Source organism: Channa argus, chromosome 5 (genome assembly GCF_033026475.1).
Source record: "Channa argus isolate prfri chromosome 5, Channa argus male v1.0, whole genome shotgun sequence".
Classification (NCBI taxonomy): Eukaryota; Metazoa; Chordata; class Actinopteri; order Anabantiformes; family Channidae; genus Channa; species Channa argus.
Genome location: NC_090201.1, coordinates 9,083,168 through 9,108,945, shown reverse-complemented (window position 1 = coordinate 9,108,945; position 25,778 = coordinate 9,083,168). Strand labels below are relative to the sequence as shown.

The 25,778-nt window shown below is 37.6% G+C and overlaps 1 protein-coding gene across 4 annotated transcripts in view; it reads left to right on the top strand.

Annotated features, from left to right (window-relative positions):
• slc2a9l2 (solute carrier family 2 member 9, like 2) overlaps positions 1-25,478 on the top strand; it is a 75,417-nt gene extending 49,939 nt beyond the window's left edge. For all 4 annotated transcript variants that reach the window (XM_067504588.1, XM_067504586.1, XM_067504587.1 and 1 more), the window contains exons 12-13: positions 9,318-9,445; positions 24,889-25,478. In XM_067504588.1, coding sequence (XP_067360689.1) covers positions 9,318-9,445; positions 24,889-25,131 — 371 coding nt within the window. In that variant the 3' untranslated portion in view covers positions 25,132-25,478. The remainder of the gene's footprint in view (positions 1-9,317; positions 9,446-24,888) is intronic.
• The last annotated feature ends 300 nt before the right edge of the window (positions 25,479-25,778 follow it).

Here is a 25,778-nt window from a genome sequence, read left to right as displayed (position 1 = left end):
GAAGCCACATCACAGGTCCTGCACTCTGTTACTGTGTTTCACTGTCTTATTTTGGATTGAATAGAAATAGATGAGCACGTCTTGTTTTGATACCAAAAACACAAGTCAATAAGGCGCAAGAGCAGGTTTAGTATGTGCATTATCATTTTGACCTTTCTGTACCCTTCAGTCCTGTGGTGCTGTTTGTCAGTGTACATATGACATGTTAATTTCTTTCAAAATCCAGATGGGGAATTTCCAATTTTTTTGTTCAACATATTTTCTGTTGCAGGATCAACATTGCCACAAAAGCATTCAGTCACTTGAGTAGCGAAGATATAAGCCCACCTGGTGTTTCTGAATAGTATTTGTCAAATAAAATGCAAATTATATTCTTTTGTTCATTAAGGTGACAAGCTGCTTGGTTGAATATGGAAAAGCAATTGAGGCTGTCTCTATAGATACACATTGTTCAGTGATAATGCTGAAATAATTGCACTGATCCCTTTATTGTTCTAATGTACACTGTTGCCCATAAAGTGGAAATAAGTTTGTTTTTAGATACATTCCTCTTTTTAGCAAAAGTTAATTGTGGTTTGATTTTCACTGTGATATGTTTAGAAGAGATTGATCAATAAGGTTTTGAGAATATGATACACTTTATCTATCAAGAATAAATTGCCTTGTCACAATATTTTAATGAGAAGAGGTAAACAAATATTTTATTCCAACTTTATGGGCAACAGTGTAAATCATGCGCCAAAAAATGGTTCGGTCTAATTGATGAATAAAGATGCTCCCTTGTCTTTGTTTGCTTTTTGCACCTCCATACATTTTTCTTTGAAATATTTGACCAACTAAGACAATTTTATTTCTGCTGTCAGTTAATTGATGTTTGTTAATTAATTCCAGAAGCAGCTTAGTCATTCAAGTTAATTATTCTCAGTCAACTGAATCTATGCAATACACAATATGAGGCGTTTTTTTAAGTTCTTAATGCTGCATGTTTTTACTCTTCTACTGAAACAGTTTAAATGACAACTTTTGAAAAATTAACAAAATGTTTGCATGTATCCTGGTGAATACTTACAAAAACGTTTTGATGTTCATTTTAGATCTTGACAGCAGTAACACCTACTTTCTTTTTGGTGCTTAAACTATTGTTCAAAATCAATCAAAGATCATGTATTGAAACAAATTTTATTTGGATATGCGTGGTATTGGAACTTTGAGGGGCAGTAAATGAAGTCACAGCTGTTGTGTCACAATCAGACCCTGTGGTCTCATCACAGCTGCACAGTGTACTCACTTATTTCTCCTAGGAAGAGAAAATGCCCTAGCTGAGAAAAAAAAGAGGCGGTTACCAAGCGCTGACAGACAGGGCCTAGTGGATGAGTCCACTGAACAAGATGAATTACCTTTCCCCTGGGATTGTGGAAAACAAACACATATTGGGCAGCCAGGCAGGCTGTTGTGAGCGTTAGCAGGTAATGAGAGGTACCAGGGGTGAGATGTGGACACTCGACACTTGACAAGGGTGACATGTGCTACTTTTTAGGACCTACAACCAAGAACAAAATATAGAGGGAAAGAGGTGACGAGAGTGGAGTAAACTCAGGTCTTCAATATGTTTGCTTCTTCTTCTACTGTTGCTCCATTAAATATCTGAAAGTAATCTGCTGGATAAATTGCACAAGAACCTTAGTCCACATGTTGTTGTGTAAACTAATTTTTACTGAATAATAGCAGAGCTAACCAAGTGCTTCTTGCTCCAAAGGGAACACTGTTGTTTTTGTATTTGTTGTTGCCTATTTAAAAGCCTCCCAGTTTTTTACAGCTTGAAGTTTTTTAATGTGTTTGGAATGAGAGTAACTTGTGTGAGTAGCTGCTGAGGTATGACTGTAAAGTGATACCTAGAGTAATTTGATAAACATAAACAGGACAACAGCATTGCTCAGAATAGTGGTCTCCTGCTGTGAGGCTGTATGTGTGTAATGTTATTTGGACAGCGAGACCATTGTCTTCTCGCTGTTTGCAGCAACTCAACTGCTCTTCACTAGCACTGTATTTCATGCCTTCAGAATGTGAATAAGTGTTTGGGATTTGAGCGGTTTTCAGATCTCTTTTCCATGGCCACATACTGTCACCACTGTCAACAGCAAGGCTTTAATAAATCTGAAGAGCAGTAGAGCAGCCTTGGCTAAGCTCTATTAAAGCAGAAGCTGCAATTTAGGCTTTTTGCTGGACATTTGTCACTAATTAATTTCAACTGCCCCTGTATTTTTTTGTAGCAAGTGCGATGCTAGTTTTAAAGAAAGTGGGAAGGCTGAACAGGCATTTTCAAAAATGAAGGAGCTGCTAAATTATCTTCCTACTGCTCTGTAACCCTGATCCTCCACAGACATTTATAACGAAGGACACCTCTAAAGTGGGACAATCATTTGCTTTTAACTGCAAGTGCCACATGTAGCATCATAAATCCTCTGAAAAGTCTACTCTGACTTTCTGTGGACATCCTCACAGGCAACCTTGATGTTATTTTACTGATTTTAATCCTGGCCTTCCTCCCTCCATCCTTTTTTTTAAATCATAGAACCCAGGAGACCATCATCAAGTCAAATAACCACTGTGATTAATTATCATGATTTGTGCCTGCATGGACTGTCATGTACTATCTGTTCTAATCAGGACCACCTCTTTGTGTCGAGCAAAAGCTTTTGCCTCTGGTTTCCATCTGCAGTCTATACTCCAAACTGAGAGAGCAAATGGCAGTAGTGTAGTAATTTTCTTCAGTCAGTGTTTATCTGGTGTGGACAGAATCTGAGTTTATCTCCCTGCAGTTTCCTGCCACAGGCCTCATCCTGCCTTTTCAGTGTCAGTTGGGCCTCAGAGAAAAGGGAGTGAATTGCATCCTGCACCTAGGGAGTTTGTCAGGTGCTGTTGTTTAGACTTGGTGAAGGCACCACCAGTTTTTCTCTTTGCCGGATTATGTCAGGTACATCGGAATAATGAAGGTCTGTCCAGAACCGTGGGATTGCAGAAACTGTATCTATGAAGTAGTTTGTCATGCTATTTGCCTGTGGCAGATAAAAAAAAGAGTTTAGGATGCCTAGACTCTGCTTAAATCACACTGACTGAAAACACATGAACTCTATAGCCATGTTTAGATAGGGGCTGCTATGAGCTAAATGCTAACATATTCATAATTACAAAGCTGATATGTTCTGAATGTCTAAAGGTAATGGTGCTCTTCCACCGTAACATTACCTAAAGTGCTATGGATTGCTACTCATTCACCCATACACACACAGTCAAACACTGATGGGGAGCTGCCACATGATAGCTGGCCTGACCAACCAGGATTAATCTGGGGTTCAGTATCTTGGCCAAGGACACTTCTACATTTGACATGAGAAGCTGGGGATTTCTTTACCTCCTGAGCCATAGCTAGTACATCTATTAACAATGTCTACCATCTTAGTCTAGCATGTCTTGCATGCTAGCAATTTCTTAATTGTGCAAAGAACCAGTTTGAGCCTCCAGGTGGCACTGAAGAAAAAAATCATTGGTCATTAACATTTATCTTCTGAGCACCATGAATACCTGCGCTACTTTTTTAAAATTTGCTAAACAACCAAAAAACAAAAACAAAACCATCAATAAAACCCCATAACATTCTGAATCACCACTATTTGACTGGTGAGAACATACAAACTCCACACAGAAAGGCCGTAGTTGGCCAGGGACGCGAACCTTCCAGCTGTGAGGCGGTAGTGTTGAAAATACAATTAATTTCCAAAATGAAAGAAGTTATGGTATAAATTAAATTTTTAAACGTGTCATTTGGGCCATGCAAAAGATCTCTGGCTGTGCCAGCATAAACTTGTTGGGCCCCATGATAAGACCATTCACTACCTCTAAGCTACGGTAAATTAGACTGACCTAAGCTAAGATCTAACTTAAGAAACCTTCACGGTTGAGCCATTGACATGGTCTGCACTTATATAGTGCAGAGCAGACAGATATGAGTTCTGCACCATTGGAGGTTTATCTGTAGTAAGGCACTAATGGTTTTATTTGTCTCCTGAAGTCAAGTGCAGTGAAAGCACCAACATGTGATGGTGATTGTCAACACAGTTTCTCAAATTCTATATGCCCCACTCTTGTGAATTAAGTTTGACAATTTTTTTTTTATTATGTTGTTACATTAGAGTGTAAAAAACAATGTTTGAGGTAAACAGTACTGTTCCATCAGTGTTTTTATTCTGCACCTTCAGTTCATAACTCTATGAATATCACACCTTCGGTTATTCTGTGCCCCAATTTAAATGATTGTTTTCTGAACATTGTTGTTGTTACAGTAGTTTTCTTAATTTAGAGAGAAAACAATTACAACATTTTGATGCACCCCACTATAGCCCTCAGCAAATTAAAAATCACTGCCAATTACGTACTCACCGTAGGGATGTACATACAGTGTAAATCTATTTTTCTGTATGAATGTCCAAGCATGTGTTCCTCTACTAATTCATCTGTATGTGTGACATCTGTCTTTGTATGGGAGTGCAGTATTCTGCTAGTGTGGCATGATTATCCTATTATATAATTAGTTTTTATTTATAGTGTGTAAGTTGTTGTTAGATAATCACAAGTACACATCTGTAAGCTGTGGAGCAAATCACGTGAGTCATTACAAGGGGGAAGAGCAACGCTGCTAAAAAATCCACCAAAATGATGCAGACTTATAGGAATCATTTACTGCTGTTAGAAGAATTCAACAAATCCATCAACCTTGGGGGATGGGGGGCAACTGGCAAACTCTTCAGATGAGGTGGTAAAGGCCGACTGGGAGTAGAAAAAAAAAGAGTTGCCTCAGGATCTTTCTTCTCGCCATTGTCCTGTCATCTGTGGCTTTCAGCCTGAGGCAGAACATCAAGCCTCCAGGACTGTGTGGACGATCCTGTGAAAATGTGACGTCTCAGGAGATCAAGTTGAAACAGAAGGCAGTGCACTCACACAAACCCAAACCAGAATTGATATATTATTATAAATTATTTTTTTTATGTTAGACTGCTAATATTGTTTAGATCAATATTAGTTTAGACTGTGCTGGGCTTTTACCTCTGTCTCTAGCAATAACAATCACAATAATAATCATTAGAATAGTTTCCTATTAGTTCTTTCACTGTTGTTCTGTTGCTCAATCCTAAAGATGCCACACAGTTGAATGCAATGAGAGCCAGCTGAGTTCAGCTACATGTGCCTTTTACTGTACCTGTGTGTGTTTGTATGTTGAGACAAATTAATCCTCTATAGAAAAAGACCTTACACAAGAAACACAAGCTCATTTAGCAGGCCTGGTTTTTACAGATGGTCACTAACAGTATTTAGGCAATGCTACAACAAAGAGGTGTAAGCGTAGTAATGGTGTAACCGGGAGTGTTATAAAAATGAACCTTTTTTAGTTACTGTTTCAATATTTAGTGTCTCCTGGAATGTATACTGATCCGTGAACTGCCGTGCTGTTTGGCTGAAAGCGAAGCCTGCATACATTCATCCCACGTGGTTCAACACATGCTGTCTCCTCTGAGGCCATCGACAAACATATGCTGGCTAAATAGCATACGTAGCCTAATTAGTGTGCAGTCCCAGGGCTCACCACAGCCTTCTGAGACTAGAACTGTGATGGCTATAAAAATAAATTTGGCTTGACATAGAACATGCTTTGGCAACAAATGCTATCAATTACTCACTCAACTCAGCAAACTGGTAAGGCGGGAACTATCCTTTCAGCATTATAGATCATGATTGTATGAAATATCAGACAAAGTCTCAAGCTACAGCCAGGAAAACTCAGATATATTGTGTTTTGTGAAAGAAAACCAGTATTGTTTGAAAGGTAGATTGTTGCACATTTCTTATACCATCATTGCTTTTATCACACAACCCCTTTCTCTCTTTAGCACAGATGAGTTTCAGATATTGTTGTGGTAGGTGAAAACCTCCAAGGTATATACACACATGGTCATAATACACAAAATGCCATGTTGGCCAGACCTCCCCACCTTCAACACACCATGTATGACACAGATTTGTCTCTCCTTGGAAAAACTAAGTCAGGGATGTTGTGGCTGCATCCAGAAAGATATCTCTTCCTAATGTTTCCTGTCACTTGCTTACCTTACTTCTATCTTTAGAAATGTATTAATTTCACTTACTTTGTTATTAGGGATTCATAACAGATGGGAGAAGCAGAACTTTCTGTAGCTTTGATTCTATTCGACATTCAGTTTTGTAGTCAATTGTACATGTGTTTAATTTAGTGAATACAATGTAAAAATAATAGAGTACTTTTTATGATGCGCCTACCTCTGAGTTTATGGTGAGTAACTGAAAGGAACATGTTAACAGTTCAAAACGTTTGTATGTGTCCATGAGGGAAGGCTTTGGCTTCACTTCTGGATGCCACAACATCCTTGTAGATGTATTTTAGATTCCCAATGTCAGAAGCTCTAATGTTCAGTAAACTAGTGAATGTCCTCTTTTTTATTAGCATCTGATGCTATTTATTTGAGTAAATTCCCAAATGTTAGGTGACACTAGTATCTGCACACAAAGCCAGCGATAATTGAAAATCCAAATTCTGAGTTTCTCAAAAACTCTCTCTAAGGTGGGTAGATCTAAACATTTTGGCCATACATTTTTGTTTCATACAAGGTCATAGTAACATGTGTCTAACTAGCAAACTACAGTATAATATCTGGATAAAGGAAAACACATGTTAACACATGGTAGAAGTGCACGCTATGATCAGATCAGGCAAAGCACATCTGAGGATAATCTGGCTTGCAATATGGTTGGACCTCAACTGTATGTAAATGCAATTTGTACAGCCTGACCATCTGATCTGATCAGGGGGCCTGAGATAGACTGGCGACCTGTCCAAGGTGTACCCCGTTTGTTGCCCAATGACAGCTGGGATAGGCTCCAGCCCCACACGACAGTGAATAGGATACGCGGTCAACATGATAGATGGATGGATGGATCTGAACAGGGTGAGGGCAGGATTGATTTAGAGAGAACTGTTGTGAATGTAAAATCCTATGGATCACATGGCTTTATCCAGATAAAGATATTATACTGTGGATCACATGTTAATACCAGGTGTAATATGCTCTTAATTTGGATGTGGGAAACTGAGCTTCTCTATAACTATAATTTACAGTAAGCCTGCTCAGACACAGTCTGTGCTGAGTAGCTTTTAGGATATTAAGAGATTACACCTCTACACATCTTCCAGACAAGTATAAAATAGTGATTTGACTGATGGTACAGCAACACAAGAAATGCATTCATACAGGTTAATTGGAAAAACGTACAAGTCACAATTAACTTAGTGTTCCATGCCCCTTCAGTCATCTAACAACAAAAGAGTAATAGATGTTATTTTTACAACACATTTTTCTTCTTTATCAATTAAAAAAAGAGTGTGGGAGATTTGGGAGGTGATCGGAATGTAAAAATGGAGATGATTTTTGTGTGAAATCTAAATCCAACACTGTTTGTACATGAGCACATGTAGTTACTTATGATCAGCTGGTCACACTTGATGAACAGCAAAGCATCTTGTTGATAGAATGGGGTGGTCTTTTATCACAAACAATTAAATCTAAGACGATGCTTAAAGCTAATGAGAGCCATACCTCCCTTTATCCAGCTCTAAATAGAAAAGCTCCTGTGGTTTGCAGCTCATTAACTGTCTTCTAAAAATCAATTATGCGACAACAAATAACCTGCTGTGAAGTGCAGCATCCACAGATTGAGAGGAATTCAGAATGCCATTTTGCAGTCGTGGTTATTTGGTAAAAGACAGTCTGCAATCTAGCAAAAACAATGAGGTTAACGCAGGATAAGGCAGCTTAATACATCACAGGTTAGCAAGGATTGCGAGATGTTGGGAAACATGCAGCTCCTTTTACAGCAAGCCTTACCCTGAACATTATCTATATGACTATACCAGGCAGAAACCTATTCAAGAACATACAGAGGAGACATAATTTATATTATTTAATGCATCTAGGTTGTGTTTTTCTGTTCGTTCCTCTACTCTTCAACTTGTTTTTGTTATGTTATGTGTGCACATCTGTCACAGATCCAACAAAAAATATAATATAGCCACTTATTGATGCTGTCTGTTATCTTGGCATGGTTGGACAATATACTAGACTGTACACACGCCCACCACAAACCACAAGATGCCTGAACGTCTCTGCCACCTTCATCTATGCCCATGACCTATTGCCTGGGAAGGTGATTGGACCACATCAACCGCGTTTGCTTTCATAATCTCTGCAGCAGAGGTTAATACAAAACAGGTTCCATTAAATGTAGTTGAAAATGTCACATTTTTAAAAGTGGTGTTCTTCTTGCATCCATAACTGAGAGGGCAGAGAAATGTTCTGTGTACATAAATGCTGTTTTTAACTGCATTTGTTTTTGAACAGAAGCAACTCGATGTTGTGTCACAATAACACAGTCACTGGTCATTATTCTCTAACATCATATCTTGTCCTCGCTACAGAGGGATTTTTCTTTCTTTGCCTAACAATGGTGTTTATAAGCTCTTTCTCATTTCAACAGCACGTGAATTGCAGAATATATAAAGTGTAGGCACAGTAAGCAGTTACAGTTTACTGAGAACATTTTTCTGATCTTTGGAACAACTTACTTATTGTGCTGTTTAGTTGGGAGTTTTATCTTGCTACACTGATTGTTTTAAAAAATATGTTTTTGCTGTTTGTGTAACTTCAAAATGTAAATTTCAACTTAAAACTAAACTAATAAATAGAGTTTTTAGGCTGTTTGGGCAGAACAGGACAATCCAGAACTAATATGACTTGAGATATTAACTGTGTCTATGAGCAACACTTTCTACTCTGCTCTTCATGGTGCTTTGATCTAAAAAAAGGAAAATATACTGTATATAAGCAGTGAAGACATTACCATGAGCTGTCAGACTTATGAGGTGTTATGTAGTCTTGCCATCTTATAGCTCTCGACGTGAAGCTGAAAGTTTGGAATTTATCATAGGAAATATTGTAAGTGATAATTATTTTGTCTGTGGTAAAACTAGACAGCTATTTGACTAATTTATGTTCAGTTTAACGTACAGCAACTCCTAAAAGTAGACTCTAAAAATAAGAACATGTTAAGATGATTAACTAACTTTCACACTTAAGCTCAGTGGGCCACCTTGCTGTAATGCGAACGAAAGCAAGATTTGTTTTCCACTTTATTCGGTTTTGCTGTAAGTAATGTCTCTACTATCTGTGCTACAGGTGGCATACCCTTTATCCTGACTGGAGAACTGTTTGAACAGTCCTACCGGCCTGCTGCCTTCATGATCGCTGGGATTGTGAACTGGCTGTCAAACTTTGCAGTGGGCCTGCTGTTCCCTTTTATTCAAGTGAGTAACATCATTATATGTGCGCAGATTTACACATTTGTTCCAGCTGGAGCTCAGTCAGTTACATCAGATGCTTAAAATAAATAACACACACAATTACAAATCAGCATGAAACAGATAGTAAGCGAGTAGCTGATTGCTGACTAAGCCAAACTAAAATAAACGTGTGTTTGTTATTTTAACTTTCAGTTAATTAAAGATTTCAGCTTCAGAGGTTTTCTACTGAGTGGTTGCTGATACATACTCTCCCTCTGCCTCCTTTCTAGGATCTCATTAGTTACCATTAAGCTACTTGATTTTTCTGTCATTCCTTATTTCATTCCCTAATAATATGCAACAACTGCGCCTTTGGATGACTCAGTTTACAAACAGAAATTTTCACAGAAATTCTTTTTACTTAATGATGAGAGATTTCAAGCAACATTTTACTTAATGATGAGAAAACCCCCTTGATCAGCATGTGATACTGATCTTGGAATAAATTGTTAATTAGTTAATTTAACTGTAAAGAAAATAGGGAAGTTAAATAAAAAAAATCACTATGTATTAATCACTCATTGTTACAATATAATAATAACAACAATAATAACAATAATAATGATAATAACAATAATAACAATAATAATAATCGCTTATGGATTTAGAATTAAAGAAACCTTGCATTAAGAACTTGAGGTATGAGTCTAAAAGTAGTGGTCATTTTGATGTTATTGCCTAATATTGGAAATAAAGGATCTCGATTTGCATTTGACTTAAAGTCAGAATATCTTGGTTTTGCACTCAAATTCTGACTGTTCTTTGTAAAAATCAATCCAGTCAATGCAGCTGTCATCACCATTCACAAAGTGGCTCCGATTTTTTGGCATGTAAACACGTGATTTTGTATTGGGCTGTGAGCTCTGTCAAATTGCCCAGCTGCAGTGTGGGGGAACAGATCCAGTTTGGACACTGACTGCTGGTGCTGTGCTGCTAGGCCCTTGTAAACAAAGTGTCAGAGGTGAAGTGTGATACATGACAGGATTGCTGAATATAGTCACAGCATAAAGACCCCTTCACTTTGTGCACATTTTACTGCATTGTAAATGTGCTTAAAAGTGAAAAAAGGTGCAAGTTTCTTTATTTTGCAAATAATTATAAATCAAAAATTGAATTGTATCTTACAAATGTATTCAGACCCTTTGCTGAGATGAGTCTAGAACTTGACTGTGAGTACTGAGGCCAATTACACATTGATTGGGTTTCCAAAGGTACACATGTGTATATATTGTCTCATAAATCACACAGCATGTCAGGACAAAAACAAGGTATACTCTGTAGCCCTGTGAGTCATAGATCAGTGGAAGGATATAAAACCATTTCAAAAGCTTTAGATTTTCCATGGAGCTCAATAATTATAAAAAATAAAGAAGTCTAGAGCATTCAGGATATAATAGGGTCTGAATACTTTCCAACGTCACTGTTAAGGGTAAATGAATGGTCTGCACATACTGGCCTGACCCAAATAGGGGGATTAAATCACCAAACCTTGAAATGGTGGGTGACCTTTGCACCCTATAGACAGCCTCGTTATGTTTGCACAAATTAGAATTGGTTTTAGTGGTATCAGAAGATGCTGCCTGCTACCTTTGTCAAGCTTGAGGGATTGAATGGTTTGTTGAGGTTCAAGTACAGTTTTGTGTGTATTACTTTATGTTAATCTGCAAACACTTAAAACATATAGCTATGCACTGGAGCTTCAACTGTCAAGGTGCTTCTCTCTGACAGTTTACATGTCCAGCATCTATATACAGTAACATACCATGCACCATAGAAAATCTCATCCAGGATACTTTTCTTACCATCATTAATTGTGTGCTGCTATGGCCAAATTTATTATAAAACATTATTCATTTTGAGACCAGGGCTAGATAGAGAGGCAATTTATAAGTGTCATATACTGCAATGATTGTGTGTTTTGATGCTGCCAGAAAGGGTTCAAAACATTTTGTAATCCAGATTAGTTGGTAGTCTAAGTCTTGCTCTAGCCATTAGGTGTCTGTACTTACTGTGAACATGTTCAGAATATTAAGTCAGAATATTAAGTCCTAATGTTTTACAGTGTGTGGCTTCCTTCCTTTTATCATTGTATTACTTACAACTTGTTTTTTTATTAAACTTGTACCAGCCAAAATCACTAAGCTAGTCAAAAATATAATAAATATTCACACCAAATATCCTAGATAGATTTTTCCATATTGTCTTAAGATGTCTTTTAAGAAAATCAGCTAAATTCACTGCATCTTCAGTGAAAGTATTTTAATGCAGTAAATGTGTGTTTTAATTCCCTGTAGCAACAAGCTGCAAAGACAGGATCAAATTGTCAGTGCACTCACCCAAGTGGCCTAAGACATTAAGCTACATATAAAAATGAATGAAAAAGTCTTTAGCAATTAATAACTATAATGTGTATGTAATTAAAAATAAAATATGTTTTGGAAATCAGTATGTTTCCCTAAAAGTATTGTAACCATGTGTATACAAGTATACTACATGTTCTATAAGTAACTAAAATTATTATCATCAGGAAATTATTATTTGAGCATTGGTGGATCACAGTGACCAAAGTGGGCACAAACCTGTCTCTACAATTGCTCTTGTGTTCTCAAACTAATAGAACTGTATCTGTGCCACTGACTGTGAGACCTATTTGCTGTGGTGTACAGTGCATTCTGCTCAATTTAGAGCGTTCATGTCCACCTCCAGGTAAATGTGCTGGACCTTTGTTGCTGTTAATGGTCCCCAGGCCTCTGCTGTGTGATTACATCCCACTGAAGTAATATTAAGAAAAACCTAGATACACACAGAGAAAAGGGCACAGCACATGTTAGTATATTTACTGCTTTGTTGTAGACATATTGGTAAGTAGATTTCACAGCATGTACAGTGTAAATTGTTCTAACCTCTTGAAAAGGGGACATTGTATAAGTGCAGGGTCTGCTGCCTTGTAGAACTCAGTTCCATTTCTAAGTTAATTCACTATCTGTAGGAGATAGTGAGAGATAGTGGTCACATTGCTTCACTCCCAATCCTAGCCTGACTATCTTGACTGACAAACCCCAAAGAGTGTTTTAAGTCTCATGAGTCAGATATCCTGAATTGGCACCTTCTTTAACAATGCCAGTGATGTGGCCTAGCCCAGAGTAGAATAGAATTTCTGACCCATGCTGACATCCACTCTTTTTCATGAGGCCAAACTAATATCCCTTAACAAACCAGTGGGAGATAAAGAAGACATTAGTTTAGCTTTTCCAGGACCAGATCATGATCAGTGAGACTAAAGCAGACACACTAGACAGACAAATGTGAAGATAGGAAGGAATCCTCAGCTCAGGCACTAAAGCAGAATTTACCAGGCAAAATATCCAAACTAGTGAAGACTAATATAAATGTTTATACAAAATATCCTAGGTATATTTTTAACAAATCTCACTGCATCTGTTGTAATTTTTGCAGTAAATGTGTATATTAAATACTAGACACTGGCTGCAAAGTTCAAAGCATGCTTTGCATGCAGTCACACTTTGGGCAGCTCCAGGACAAACCGGAGTACGGAGACGTCTGCTGTTTTTTGGCCAAGAGCAACGCCAGAGGCAAAGTTGTGTTCAGTAACAATGTTTTTCAAAAGGATGTCAACCAAAGGTGTCCATCAACAAGGTCAGCTTTCAGATCAGTTCAGGGGGTTCACTGCGTCTGTGAAACAGCCCAGCAGAGGATGCAGACCCCATGTGTTGGCAAGAGTGTGTACTGATCAAACCCTGGTGACAGGTAGAGACGTTTTTCCTTCATCTGTCATATCCCACAGGCAGAAGCAACAAGTTCTCCAACTTTCAGCCCTATCTGTCATTTGTCTTTAATCAAAGGAACTGTTCATTGAAATAAAGCCACCACATAGGGAGGCAGGCGTCTGTTGCTTTGTGGCACCAAATGGCAGCCAGTTCTATATTATTTTTGACCCCAAAACTCTTAAAATTCAGAATTAGAATTGTGCAAGGTTAGGCACAAAGACATCAGGGTTGGGTTAGGCAGTAAATAAACATGATTGGTTGTTATTAAAATCTACTGCTTATGCTTCAATTTACAGATTCATCACATAAGATTTGTCACATGACTCATTAGAACAAACAGTTGTTTCACTGTGGACATGGACTCTGGTCTCCTGTAGTGAAGCCCTCTGCTTTGTTGACCCAGTCATCCACTCCAGCCTCCTCCTGGGGAATTCTTCTGTGTAAATACTACTCACTGCTTTATATTCACTACAGTACCTGCTGAGTCTTATGGAGGACAGTATTAAAAAAACAACATCAATACACACACACACACACACACACACACACAGGCTTTTTCTTAAAAACACATGCCACTTTGTACAGCCAGCTGAAGACTTTGAGTCGTTTCCATCATACTTGGGGGGGAATTGGCAGATTGGGGTCAGATCTAGTTTCTGCCTGCCCAGGCCCAGAGGGTTTGTCTTTCTGAGTGGGAATGTTGAATTCCTGTGTGTGCCTTGAATAAAACCATCCAGCCCGATGGGTTTATGCACAGGTCTCCAAACAGGAGCTGTCCAGCACAATCACAAACTGTATTTTGTCATTGTAGTTGTCCTGGAGAGATATCAGACACTGAGTCTTTATTTGTGGGGAAAACTTATCTGCAGTGGCCTGTATTTACTGTACAGAATCTTGCTGACAGCCTGTGGGTTCATGAGATTTTCTGTGGACAGGTCTGTTCCACATGTTCATGGCTGCGGGGACTTGTGTTGTGTGCAGTGACAGGGGATGTGCTCCACTGTCTCAACCTGTGTGCCAGCTTGACAGGGTGGATTATGTAAGTTATCAGGGTGATGTAACCTATTGTTAGGAATCATTATTTTTGGATTTGCTTTTCTCCTCATATCTGTGAACTTATGTTATTACTGAATTTAAAAGAAAACAGACTCAATCGCAATCTGGGTTAAATCATGTTAGAAAATGTCATTTAGTCTTAAACTGCTCTTTCTATAAGAGATACTGGTGCAATCAGATGCTCATTTGTGTTTTCTCTATTTTGTTCATTTCCCTTTCTATTATTATAAGTATATTCTGAGCTGTGCTTCTCACACAAAGACCTTGTTTACAGTAAATTGCTCTCAGCAACTAAGATGTGTAAGGTCATAAAAACCTTACACATCACTTTTAATCAACCAGCCACTGTAAACAAATATTAAAAAAGTAAATGTGTGAAAACACACTTATCCTATGATTATAACTGAAATTACCACAGTTTTTTCTAATAGAAATACAAAATGCGTGTTTCATTATAGTCACTGTCTCTGTCTCTGTCATGCATCTTCTTATTCTTCTCTCAATATACTGTATGTTTTGTTGCAGTTTTTAATGTCTTAATAGATGTCCTGCAGTAAATTATTACATCCATAATCCTAACTTCAACAACTGGGGTTGAACTGTCTGAAATGTACTACATAATGAAATGTAAAGCCAAAGTCTGGCTTTACATTTCATTATGCTTCTTTCTGTCAAAGTGTAATGCACTCTTTTGGATTTTGATTTTTCGAGATTCACTATGTAGGTGTAACTTCATCTGGACTTCATTTCACCTGCTTTACAAATTTACCACAGTCTGACCTGTGGTCACTAAACAGCTCCACAGGAGCAGCTGGGAATAGGGGCTGTGATGTTGATCAGGAAGGGTAAGCGCTGTAATATAGTGCTGTGCTGTTTTAGACTTTTAGACTACTATGCAAAGCCAGGCTAAACAACTTATGGGCTCTGCTTTCTATTGTTTTCTATTTATTTTCACATTGTCTAGTGTGTGAGCACTACTGTCCATATTTAATTGCCCTGTGCCCTGTGAAGAGGATGCAGTTGAGCTCAATTTTAATGGAGACAGGACTTTGCCCTCAGCCATAATATCCCACTTGTCTCTAATTAGATCCAAATAGCATTTGACATTTATTGTGAATTAAAAAAACAAACATGTACACGCTGACCTGCGGTTCATTTTCCTTTACTATTCAGTTTTCTAAATTTATTTATAATCAGAATCAGTATCAGATTAATCTCAGAGGAAAAGCTTCACTTTGTTATACCGCAGCTTTTTCTGCTCCAAAAGGGTTAGAAAACCGCACCAAAGAACCCCAGTGCCCAACAAACTAATGAAAAAATAGTCTGTCAATGCAACAAAAAAAATGTGAAGATAAATAAATCCTGTCTACTATAAAGTTCAATCTATTGATAAATAAACATTTTCTCTTCTTTCAGGACAGAAAACACTTTGGCCTTCATTTGAAAAAGAGCCAGGGGCTTTTTTCAGTGGTGCACTATAATTTACAGTTAATAGAAATTCCTGTTGCTGGTAGAAAGATGAGAACTTAAGGGTAGGAAACATAAAGGATTTCATTTCATTTTCATTTCATTCAATTTCACAATGTTTGACATAACAATGGTCTTCACATAAGGTGCACAAAATAATTTAGTTCAAACTCAAGTATGCCTTATTGCATACCCCAGTCTTGAAAACATAATTGGAGTATATTGCTTAATTAAACAGCTATTTCTCTTGGAATTTCCCCCTCCCAAAACATCCATGTCAATGCTTTAAAACAGTTGAGATAGATTAATCTACACAATGTAGAAGCCTTTATAAGCCTTTGCCTAATAAGCATACCTTGAATAACTGTGTTTATTTCTTGTACTGAGCCACCAGATAACATTAAGGAGTCTATAGTGAATGCAAATTTATAAATTCAGGTGGGTGTGTTGGTGTTGCGCCCGTCATCTTAGTCAGGATTATACACAGGATTATAGACTGTTAGGTTACATGCAGCTGGTATTCATCATTTGCTAAATCTGATGCTTATATTATTATCTAAATGATATTATAGATTAATTTAATTGTAATTATTTAATCAATTTTCAAATGTGCACTGAAAAACTCTTTTGTACTAAGAAATATTGTAGTTTGCATGTTTTAGCCTTGCAGGAGTGTAACTCAGAAATAAGCGTGACCTCTAGTCAATGCAGTATAGGATTCAGGCATTCATCAGGACTTTTGCAGGCAGAATTCAGTTATAGCCACACTCTGATGAGGATAACCAAAGGCGACATGAGCACAGGATGTCTTGGGCATAACCTTGTTAAGTTCTAAAATCAGAAGCAGGGATTTATACACGTAATAATATATCACACTGCTGTATCAAACAGTATGCTTAATGTGATAGAACTACACATTTAATGTAAATTAACCTGTATTAGTGTCTTCATCACACCGTGACCTTATTGGGTGAACAGTATATCTCTGTTGGATGTTCAAACGGGCAGATCCAGGTGTACTTCTACAATGGAATACTACATATGACATATACTAATAATAATAACTAATTTGCAATGAATGACATTAATAAACAAAACAAAAGGTGTCACTAATGACTAGGGAAAAGAAGGATCTAGTACTGAACATGTGTGTCCTGCATATATACATGTAAAGCTATGGATCTTTATTTCTTACAGTACTGTACAATCATTATCCAGTTCACTGCTTCTGCTGCAACCTTCATGTGTTTTTTGAACTGTTTATACATTTTTTTCATACAAAGACACACACACACAGGCTTGTTTAGTCTTTAACTTAAAGGACAATGGAAACTGAAAATGTTAGACAAAAGTCAGCGCAGAAGTTTGAGATCACAGTGAACCTTTGCTTGCGGCACGCTGGACAATGTAGTGACGTTGGGTTGACCTTACACCAAATGCTTTCTCTGCAGCCCCTGCAGATGAACCTAATTTTGTCCTTTCAGTCAGCTGCACTAGTGTGTCATACTTTTGAGCCAAAGAGTAACAAATGGCTGAAAAGGGCAAATCCCATAGTAATATACAGAGTTCTTAGAGGAGCAATTATTGCTAATTTTGTTATTATCTGATAAGGGCTTTAAAGGGCTCTTTGTGGCTTCAGTTTAGGGTGTAAATGTACATAAATGCTATTAAACTTCCCTCTGACTTCCCTATATTAAAATATTTTGCTTCTAGCTGAAAATATCCTCCAGATGACATCGCCTGAAGGAGTTTTTCATCATTAGGTCTTCAGATGATGTCATCTGAGGGAGCTCTGCAAAAGCAGGTTGATCATGATTACAAACTCTATAGTGTGAGCAATAAGATAACATAATCTGAACTAAAAGTTCCTACAAGTTAAGTCATCTGGAGGCGAAGTAGAGCGAGCTTTTGATATAGGAAGTCGATGGGACTGAAACTGAAACCATAAACAGTTCAGAGCAAGTTCAAAATCAGTGAAGGCATCTTTTAATCATACTGGTTTTTTGGAGGGAACCGAAACCAAGCGCTGCTGGCTCACAGCTAGAAAGTCCCTGGTTCAGATCCCTGGCCAGCTGCAGTCTATCAAAAAATAAACTGTGCAGATCCAGGATGAGGAGGAGTCCATAAAATACACTTTTAAAGATTCTTTTGTTCAAAATAAATTTAAAAATGTAAAACTAATTCCTAAATCATCAAAAAATAGTTTTGGACTCTCCTTTTGTTAAAGTTTTCAGGGGCCTGGTGGCTCATTGGTAGACCATTGGGTTAGAATGTAGAAGGCCATGGGTTTGAATCCCACCCCACCATGTGTGGCCCCGCCCAACCACCAAGTCCCGGAAATATAGCCTAAAGAAAACTCATGCCAAAATCAATGTACAGGCTGTGGTGACCGCTGAAGGAACAAGCCAAAAGCCATTGATCTTTTATTCAAGTTTCCAACTGAGCTTAGAAAGTTTTTAAGTTTAAAACCTCTCAGCCAGTCACAATCAATCTCTGTCACAGCAAGGCCTTACTGAGTCTGTGTGACACCACAGATCAGAGAATAAATAATCAATTTCATTGTTTTTGTTTTGTTTTGTTTTGTTTCTGTTAAGCTCATAAAATTATCCCAAAACCACACAGACTAAGAATTTAACCACTATTTTATTTCAATAAACCAGCATTGGGTTGAAATGCAGAGGGCAGTGGCTTCGAATCCCACCCCACTAGGTGTGGCCCCACCCAGCCACCAAGGGCAACCTTGTTGCCAGTCCCAAGCCTGGACAAAAAAATGGGAGGGTTCCAGCAGGAAGGGCATCCGATCTATCTATTAGAACAAAGATTTTTATGATCACATAATTTGCCAGTACGTTAAGTCTGTTAAAGTACAATTACAGTATGTGCACTTAACTGTCACCAACGATGTTGCAGCTTTAAAATTAAGTATCCTTTATCTCCCAGGATACATTTGTGACAAATATGCCTGTAGGTAAACAACTGATACCCCTATTTATTTCTCTGTATGTGGTATGTTTAATTTTATAAAATGCAACAGTGTTCATCAGTTTTAATGATCAGAGGGGGCTGGCTGTGTTGTCAGATAAACGCACATCTACATAAGGAATCTCATGAGGGGAGTGTAAGCAGATCCACAGGATACTAATTATACCAACTCAATGTTGTCTCTCTACACTCTGATCTTATTCCCTAATGTCTGCTTGGAAGTAGTGTAATGAGTCTAGTCCATAGAGTCACTTAAGAAAGTGCGCAGGTCCCTATGCTTTTTGCACACATTTTGCACCCGATCAAAAACATATCATGACAAAGTAAGTACATGTTTTTATGATTTTTGCAATTAAAAAAGGTATTAAAAAAGTGTTAAAAAATCTAAAACTTTAGAGTAGGGATATTTTGCATTTGTAAAGCTTTTAGTGTTCCCATGAGCACAGTCAATTCAAAAACCGTGAAATCGAAGAAGTTTGAAAACACCAGGAGACCAGGACCAGCGGCAGTCCATTAGTCAGGCCTTTATAATGTAGTGGAATTGCCAGACAGAAGCCACTTTGAGAAAAAAGCATGTGGCTGCCCTGCACAAAATACAAATTTTATAAGTTTGTGTAAATCTGCAAAATAGACATTAAACTAGGCTAATTGTGCAAAGGTGAGGGGGGTTACTTTCTGAACCCACTGTATATAAACATATGAGCTTGTATGCCTGGCTGTGTTATTGACTGATAGGAAGACACCAAGAGGAGATGTATTCATATGATAACACAGGTGGTTCCTTCAATTTAACTGATGTACAATGAGATTATAGGCAATAGATGTCAGTCAGCGGAAACCATGTGGAGCAGAACATGTATGTAACAGACAATTAGTGTAATTCAACAGTTACCAGTGTTGTTGCAAAGGCACTGCAAGGAGACCTGTGTAGATTTGTTGAGGCAAAGATTAAAAAGGCTGACCAAGGTGAGGGAGGAGGGAACAAATGTGAGAGATGGAAACCAACAGAAATCAACAGAGGGTTATTTTTAGCAAGCCAATGCTACTATTGCAGTGCTGTTTTTGTTGGCTGAGGCTGTGCTGGGCCTATTTAGACCACAGCAGTGACTCATTGGTTACTGACTGGCACCTGAAACTAGCTCTGACCCTTGTTCAGAAGACACAGTGCTGCGCTGTCACATCTCTTTACCTTCATGTCAGGCCACTGCTGAGCCCGCTGACGTGTCGCTTCTGTAGGTGCACATTTGGAAAATGGATAAAAAGTCTGAAGCCCAGATTCTTTGTAATATAAGTGCAGATTGTTTAGTAATTTTAATTAATTATTGTCACTATTGAACATATGATATCAAATATCATTTAATAGATGCATTTTACTCCAAATACTTCAAGACCATGTAAGCAGGTCACAGGACAATGGCATGTAAAAGGCCTTCAATCCTACTGTACAGGAGCAAGACACTGAAGCAGAACCTACAACAGATACTGCTACAAGTATCTTTTTTGTTGTATTTTTGTTTTTTGTCTTCTCTTTGTGGAAGGTTTTTTTCTCATGCTCTGTCATTTTTTATCATGTATTTGTTAGGTGTTTCTTTGTTGTCTTCCTGTATCTGTGATGTGTTTCCACACTTTGTGGTTTGTGGTTTTGCATGATTTTGTGACTGCATTGTTTCTGAGTAGTTGTTTTGTGTGTCTTTCTGGTTGTTTTGCTCTAGTTTGTGGTCTTTGTGCATTATAATGTGGTCGTTTAAGTTTTTGTGTGTTCTAGTCACTCTTATTTATTTAACCCAACATCCCAAAGGGAGCTTTAGGGGGATTTGCAATTTGTACAGCATCTAATGCTCTCTGTCCTTAGACATTTGTGGCGTTGTTGCGTCTCCTACTAGATGTTTTGCCTCTTTGTGGTCATTTCATTGACTTCCCAACAAGACATGTTTACAAGCTCTCCAAGAGAAGTTCAGACAAGCCAATGATGAACTTGTTGTTGGATTCTACAGAGAGTGCTGAGAATTGTTATGCTGTACAAAGTCTCCACTTTGCAGCAGTGCATCTACCTAAATATTAAACAGTTGGTCACAGTTTTACTAAAGAGCCAATTATGCATTGGGATAAAAAAGCAAATGGTTTTAAATTCAGTTTATTTAATAGATAGTTAAAGCAATTTTGCCATCTACTATACATATAAGTTTGTTAAACATTTTCCTCTTACATTAGAAGCATTTAGAAGCAGCAGTGAGAAAGTGACCTTACTTAACCAAGACTGACGCAGATTTTCATCAAATAGTGCTGTGCTGAATACAGAACCAAGCACTATAAGTTCAGTTGACAAACTGTCTGCAGCCTGTTGCAGCTTGTCATACTGAGAGCCTTATTTTCATTTCCTGTAATTGCATTTTTGTAATTGGCTTCTCCTGTCATATTCTACATACAATTTTCCATCTCATTAAAGGTACATGAACTATAAAAAGCAATAGGAATAAAGTAAAGGACAGTGACATTACAAATGTTTGACAGGATTAAAATTGTGCAAAGGAATTACAAACATGTTCTTTCCCTCTATATTTATAATACAAAATAATCCAAAAAAATAAACACTGGTGGATTTCAGATCGATAAATTCTAATTTACTATCACATATACCCAGTGAAAACCATATTTGTATGTGTGGTTGTTTATCTTTTATTAGTTCTGTGAAAAAGATGACCTTCTACTAAACCACATACTGTAAGCATTTGGATGGTTGTCCCTTATGTGACATTGGTTGACAAAGCAATGGGTTAATCCCACCTAAGTTTCTTTTGTATTAATAAAATATACTAAAGATAATAAAGTAGATGGTATTAGCAATGGTATTAGTTTCTGAGGTCAAAAATGAGTTGTCTAAATTTCATTTATATTTTGTTTATTTTGTTTCCATATTTACAACCCATAAGCACAACCCAACATTACATAACATAGCATGTCATTGTTTTTGCAAGTTTAAAATGTAAATTTCTTCACCGCCTTAAAAATGTGAGTTAGCTGAACATAAGTTGAGGTAATAATATTAATTGATATAAAATTAGGTTCAATGTTCAAAATTCTTTTAGGTGTTTTTTTTTGTATTTGGAAAATGTAAAAACAACCTCAGAACTTAAGGAAATAAGATTTAATAACTAAGGTTATTAGAGTCAATTTAGAGTCACCAATTAACCCAATGTGCATGTTTTGTCTGGATTATAGTAAGTAAACTTAAGTACCCAAAGGAAACCCACACAAACACATGGGACAACATGACAAAGTTCACATAGAGAAGCTGCAGGTGTCCAGGAATTCAAACTAGGGACTTTCTAGCTGTGAGGCAACAGCACCAACCATTGCATTACTTTTGCAACTCTGACATTAATGACGCAGTTCTTCATTTGCTATGAAGAATTTAGAGCTGAAGCTATGAAACTGTTTTTTTTTTACCAGTACAGTACAAAACAATCATGCAAGGCCATTTACAGTACAGGGACTTTGTTATGTAATAACATAACTAAGTCATTCTAGCCTTTATGAAGTTAGATATTATTATGCAAAAAAAAAAAAAAACATGACTTAATTTGATATGTATGAAAGTCACACAGAAACTTTCTAACATGAATTGCGGAGTCTCAAATTCCTAAACAACTCCTAAATTAATAACATTACTTAACTCTAAGTCATTTTTTTGTTTAAATTAGTCATTTCATTTCAAGTTCAAAGTGAAGTTAAAAGTTAAAGAGGAATGACTTGTTTTTATGTACAATAAAGAAAATTGGTGCTGTTTAAGCCTCTGTGACACAGACTCACTAAGCATCCCTGGCAGCAGGGCAGATATTCACTATACAGTTTGTGGACATTTGCAGTGCATGTGCAGCTTAGTCTCTCATGCCTCGGAGACACTGTCCTTGAGTGTGTCTCCCATTGGGAAGATTCAACACTTTCTATAAAAGCTCACACACATGCAAATACAGTAATCCCCTGCCACCACCGTAAACAACCTCGATGACTCAGTGTTGCCCTAGAAACCAGTGACCTAATAGTATATTTCCTAGACTTGGCAGTAAACGGACCAAGACATTTTCTATAGTAATCATTCTATAGTGCCCCTCCCCCCCTTTTTATTTTTATTTAACCTTGCCTGTTGTTCCATCCCATTCCAAGTGAGCACAGCCTGTTTCATTCTCTCCTTCTTGGTCTTGTTTTTTATCATTCAGTTCTGTCTGATGCCATCCTCTCTTGCCATGTTCTGTTTTAGACTGTCCTGTCCCATGCACTTTTTTCCTATACCATGTAAATCTCATCCTCTACCGCGCTACTATTACCTGACCTACCAACACATTATTTTAGCTTAAACAGATTTGTTCTACCCCATGCTATCTTCTGCACCCTTCTGTCCTGTCTTGCAATGCTCGGCCCCATCTGGCTTGTACCGTTTAGTCCAGACCTTTCTCCTCTTCCTGTCCTGTCCCCTTATACTGCATAGCATTCCCAGTCACTGCACTTTCCACCTCTCTCTTCACATCCCTTCGCTTCAAGTGAAAGGTGTGTTGAACTTGCAAATATAATTCATGTTTGGCTTTGTGTGTCTGCAACCACTGTGTCTTTGTGTGCATGTCTGTTTCTACGTGCACTGAACTAAACCCAGCTGAGCCACCGCAGCAGCTCAAAGGCTTATCCCTGTGTCTGAGAGCAGACTGTCTCATTCTACTTAATCAACACGGCTTGCAAAACTTCCGTTAATAACTTACTGGATGCCGAATTGTCATTTGTACAATGAATTATTTTCTATATCAAACAGGAGAGAAAGGCAGGTTTTTGTGAGGAAATTGCTAACTTTGCAGATGAGCATTACGTCACTGAGGCAGCATAGAAACTGGGTCAGGCCCTTTGCACGATGCTTTGTTTTTTTAGTGCTATTATGAAATACACTCGACAGAGGGAAGCTGTGTCAGAGACTAACAGCAGTGATGATATAACCGCTGAAATCAAAGTAGTAAGTAGTTCTTCATTGAGGTCATGGTTGTTTGGATGCTGCATTTCTAATGCCAGGTACAAAGAGCTGCATTTGAGTTCTGTTCCCTCATGAACAAGGGATTATATCTTGGTGACACACTAGTGAGGGTCAAATCTCTTTCTGACCTTCTCCCTTTCTCTCTCTCCCACACATGCGCACGTACAAACACTCACACTTCATTTCCAAATCTTCCTCTGGGTAATCAGTGGGTGTGTATTTTTAAATCTGTCACTAATCTCTATTATTGGCATAACACACTGGGCAAGGTACAGGGGTAGCTCCTACATGCATATGTTGACATATTGCAGATATACATACCAAACATTGTTTACAATTCTAAACTCAAAACTCCGACATGCAAACATATTTACACTTCCTTTCATAGGATGATTGTTGTGATGTTACACCATCATCAGCTTGACAAACACAGATGACATATCTCTTGGCAACAGTTTAGGTTGGCTGGGAAATGTCAGGATTTGTGGAGGGGGTTGGGGGGAATAATCGTCAAATGGTTTAAATGCTAAAATGAAAAAATAAAAAATAAATCTTCACTGATCATAGTTGATGGAGGGATGATGAATTGTGCATACCATTGCTCTTTAAAACAACAAGAATGCATTTAGTGCTGTTGCCATGTCTATTCTTTAGTAAGTATTTACAGTTACTTTAGAAAACATGTCATGTCATGTTTGTTTCCCCTGTTTTTTAATTTCCTTTAAATATTCATTAAATAAGTACACCAATCAGCCCATCTTCCATGAATTCAACTTTTACAAAGTTATAATTTATCGTTTTTTTTTTTCAGCTTTCCCTCATTTATTTAAAAAAGAGTGGCCAACATATTAGAACCACCTCTTCACATACAGAAAAGCTCTCCAGCATCACTCCACCAACCACTACAACCTCATTACTGTATTAAACAGAGAGTAGAGTTATCAGCTCTGACCGTTTTAACTTAAAAACTGAGAAATGTATAACATATGTATAAAATTTAGGGCAGAGCTGCTGTATTGGTTTGAATTAAATGGTACAGGTGTACCTAACGAAGTGGCTGACCTATGTATAACTGACCTGTGTGTTTTCTCTTTATGTAGGAGGCCTTGAAATCCTTTGCCTTCCTGGTGTTTGTAGTGGTCTGCGCCTTGGGATCTATCTACCTCTATGTTGTTCTCCCTGAAACCAAAAATAAAACCTTTATGGACATTAGCCAGAGCTTTGCCAAGATCAACAAAATCCCCACACCGTCCCCTGGACATGAAGTGGAACTGGTGCTATCTACTAAGGTTGATATAAATGGACAAGCCCAAGATATTCTTAAAATGGAGAGTTCCTTCTAAAAGGACACTATACACACTGTGGAGCGGCAGGGTTTCAATATAAACTGAAATAATTTGTTCTGTGTAAATATGTATTATAATAGTTGGGATCGATGAAATTAAAAAACATACATTTGGCAGTTTTGATACATTTTGTAATTTTTGTTTATGCTTTTTATATGACTGAATGTTAAGGATATTACAATATATCAGTTTACAGCAATATACAGTACTGTATGTCTACTGTATGTCCTCAAGAAGAGTATATGTTCTGTTTACTTCATGTACAATGTGCAGAAACTCCTTCATGTACAAGAGGAACGGGCATCATAACATACTGATCTATAATGCCAATAAAAAATCTTAATGTCAAAATCCTTACTGTTTGTCATATTTATTTATTTATTTATTGTCTTTTCAGCTTATCTCGTGAGTTCAGGGTCACCACAGCGGATCATTGTCTGCATGTTGATTATGGCACAGTTTTTAATGGGCTGAAGCTACATCTAGATGATGCTTTTGAGATCAGTGAGACAGAAGCAAAACCGTAAAACTGTTAACAAGCAGAAACTAACACAACTGAGGGCTGAAGCAAATGCAGAAGGATCCTTAAGTGCTATGTCCGTCCAATAGCTTTACCTCCAATTGGTGGTAATTTTGGAAACTGT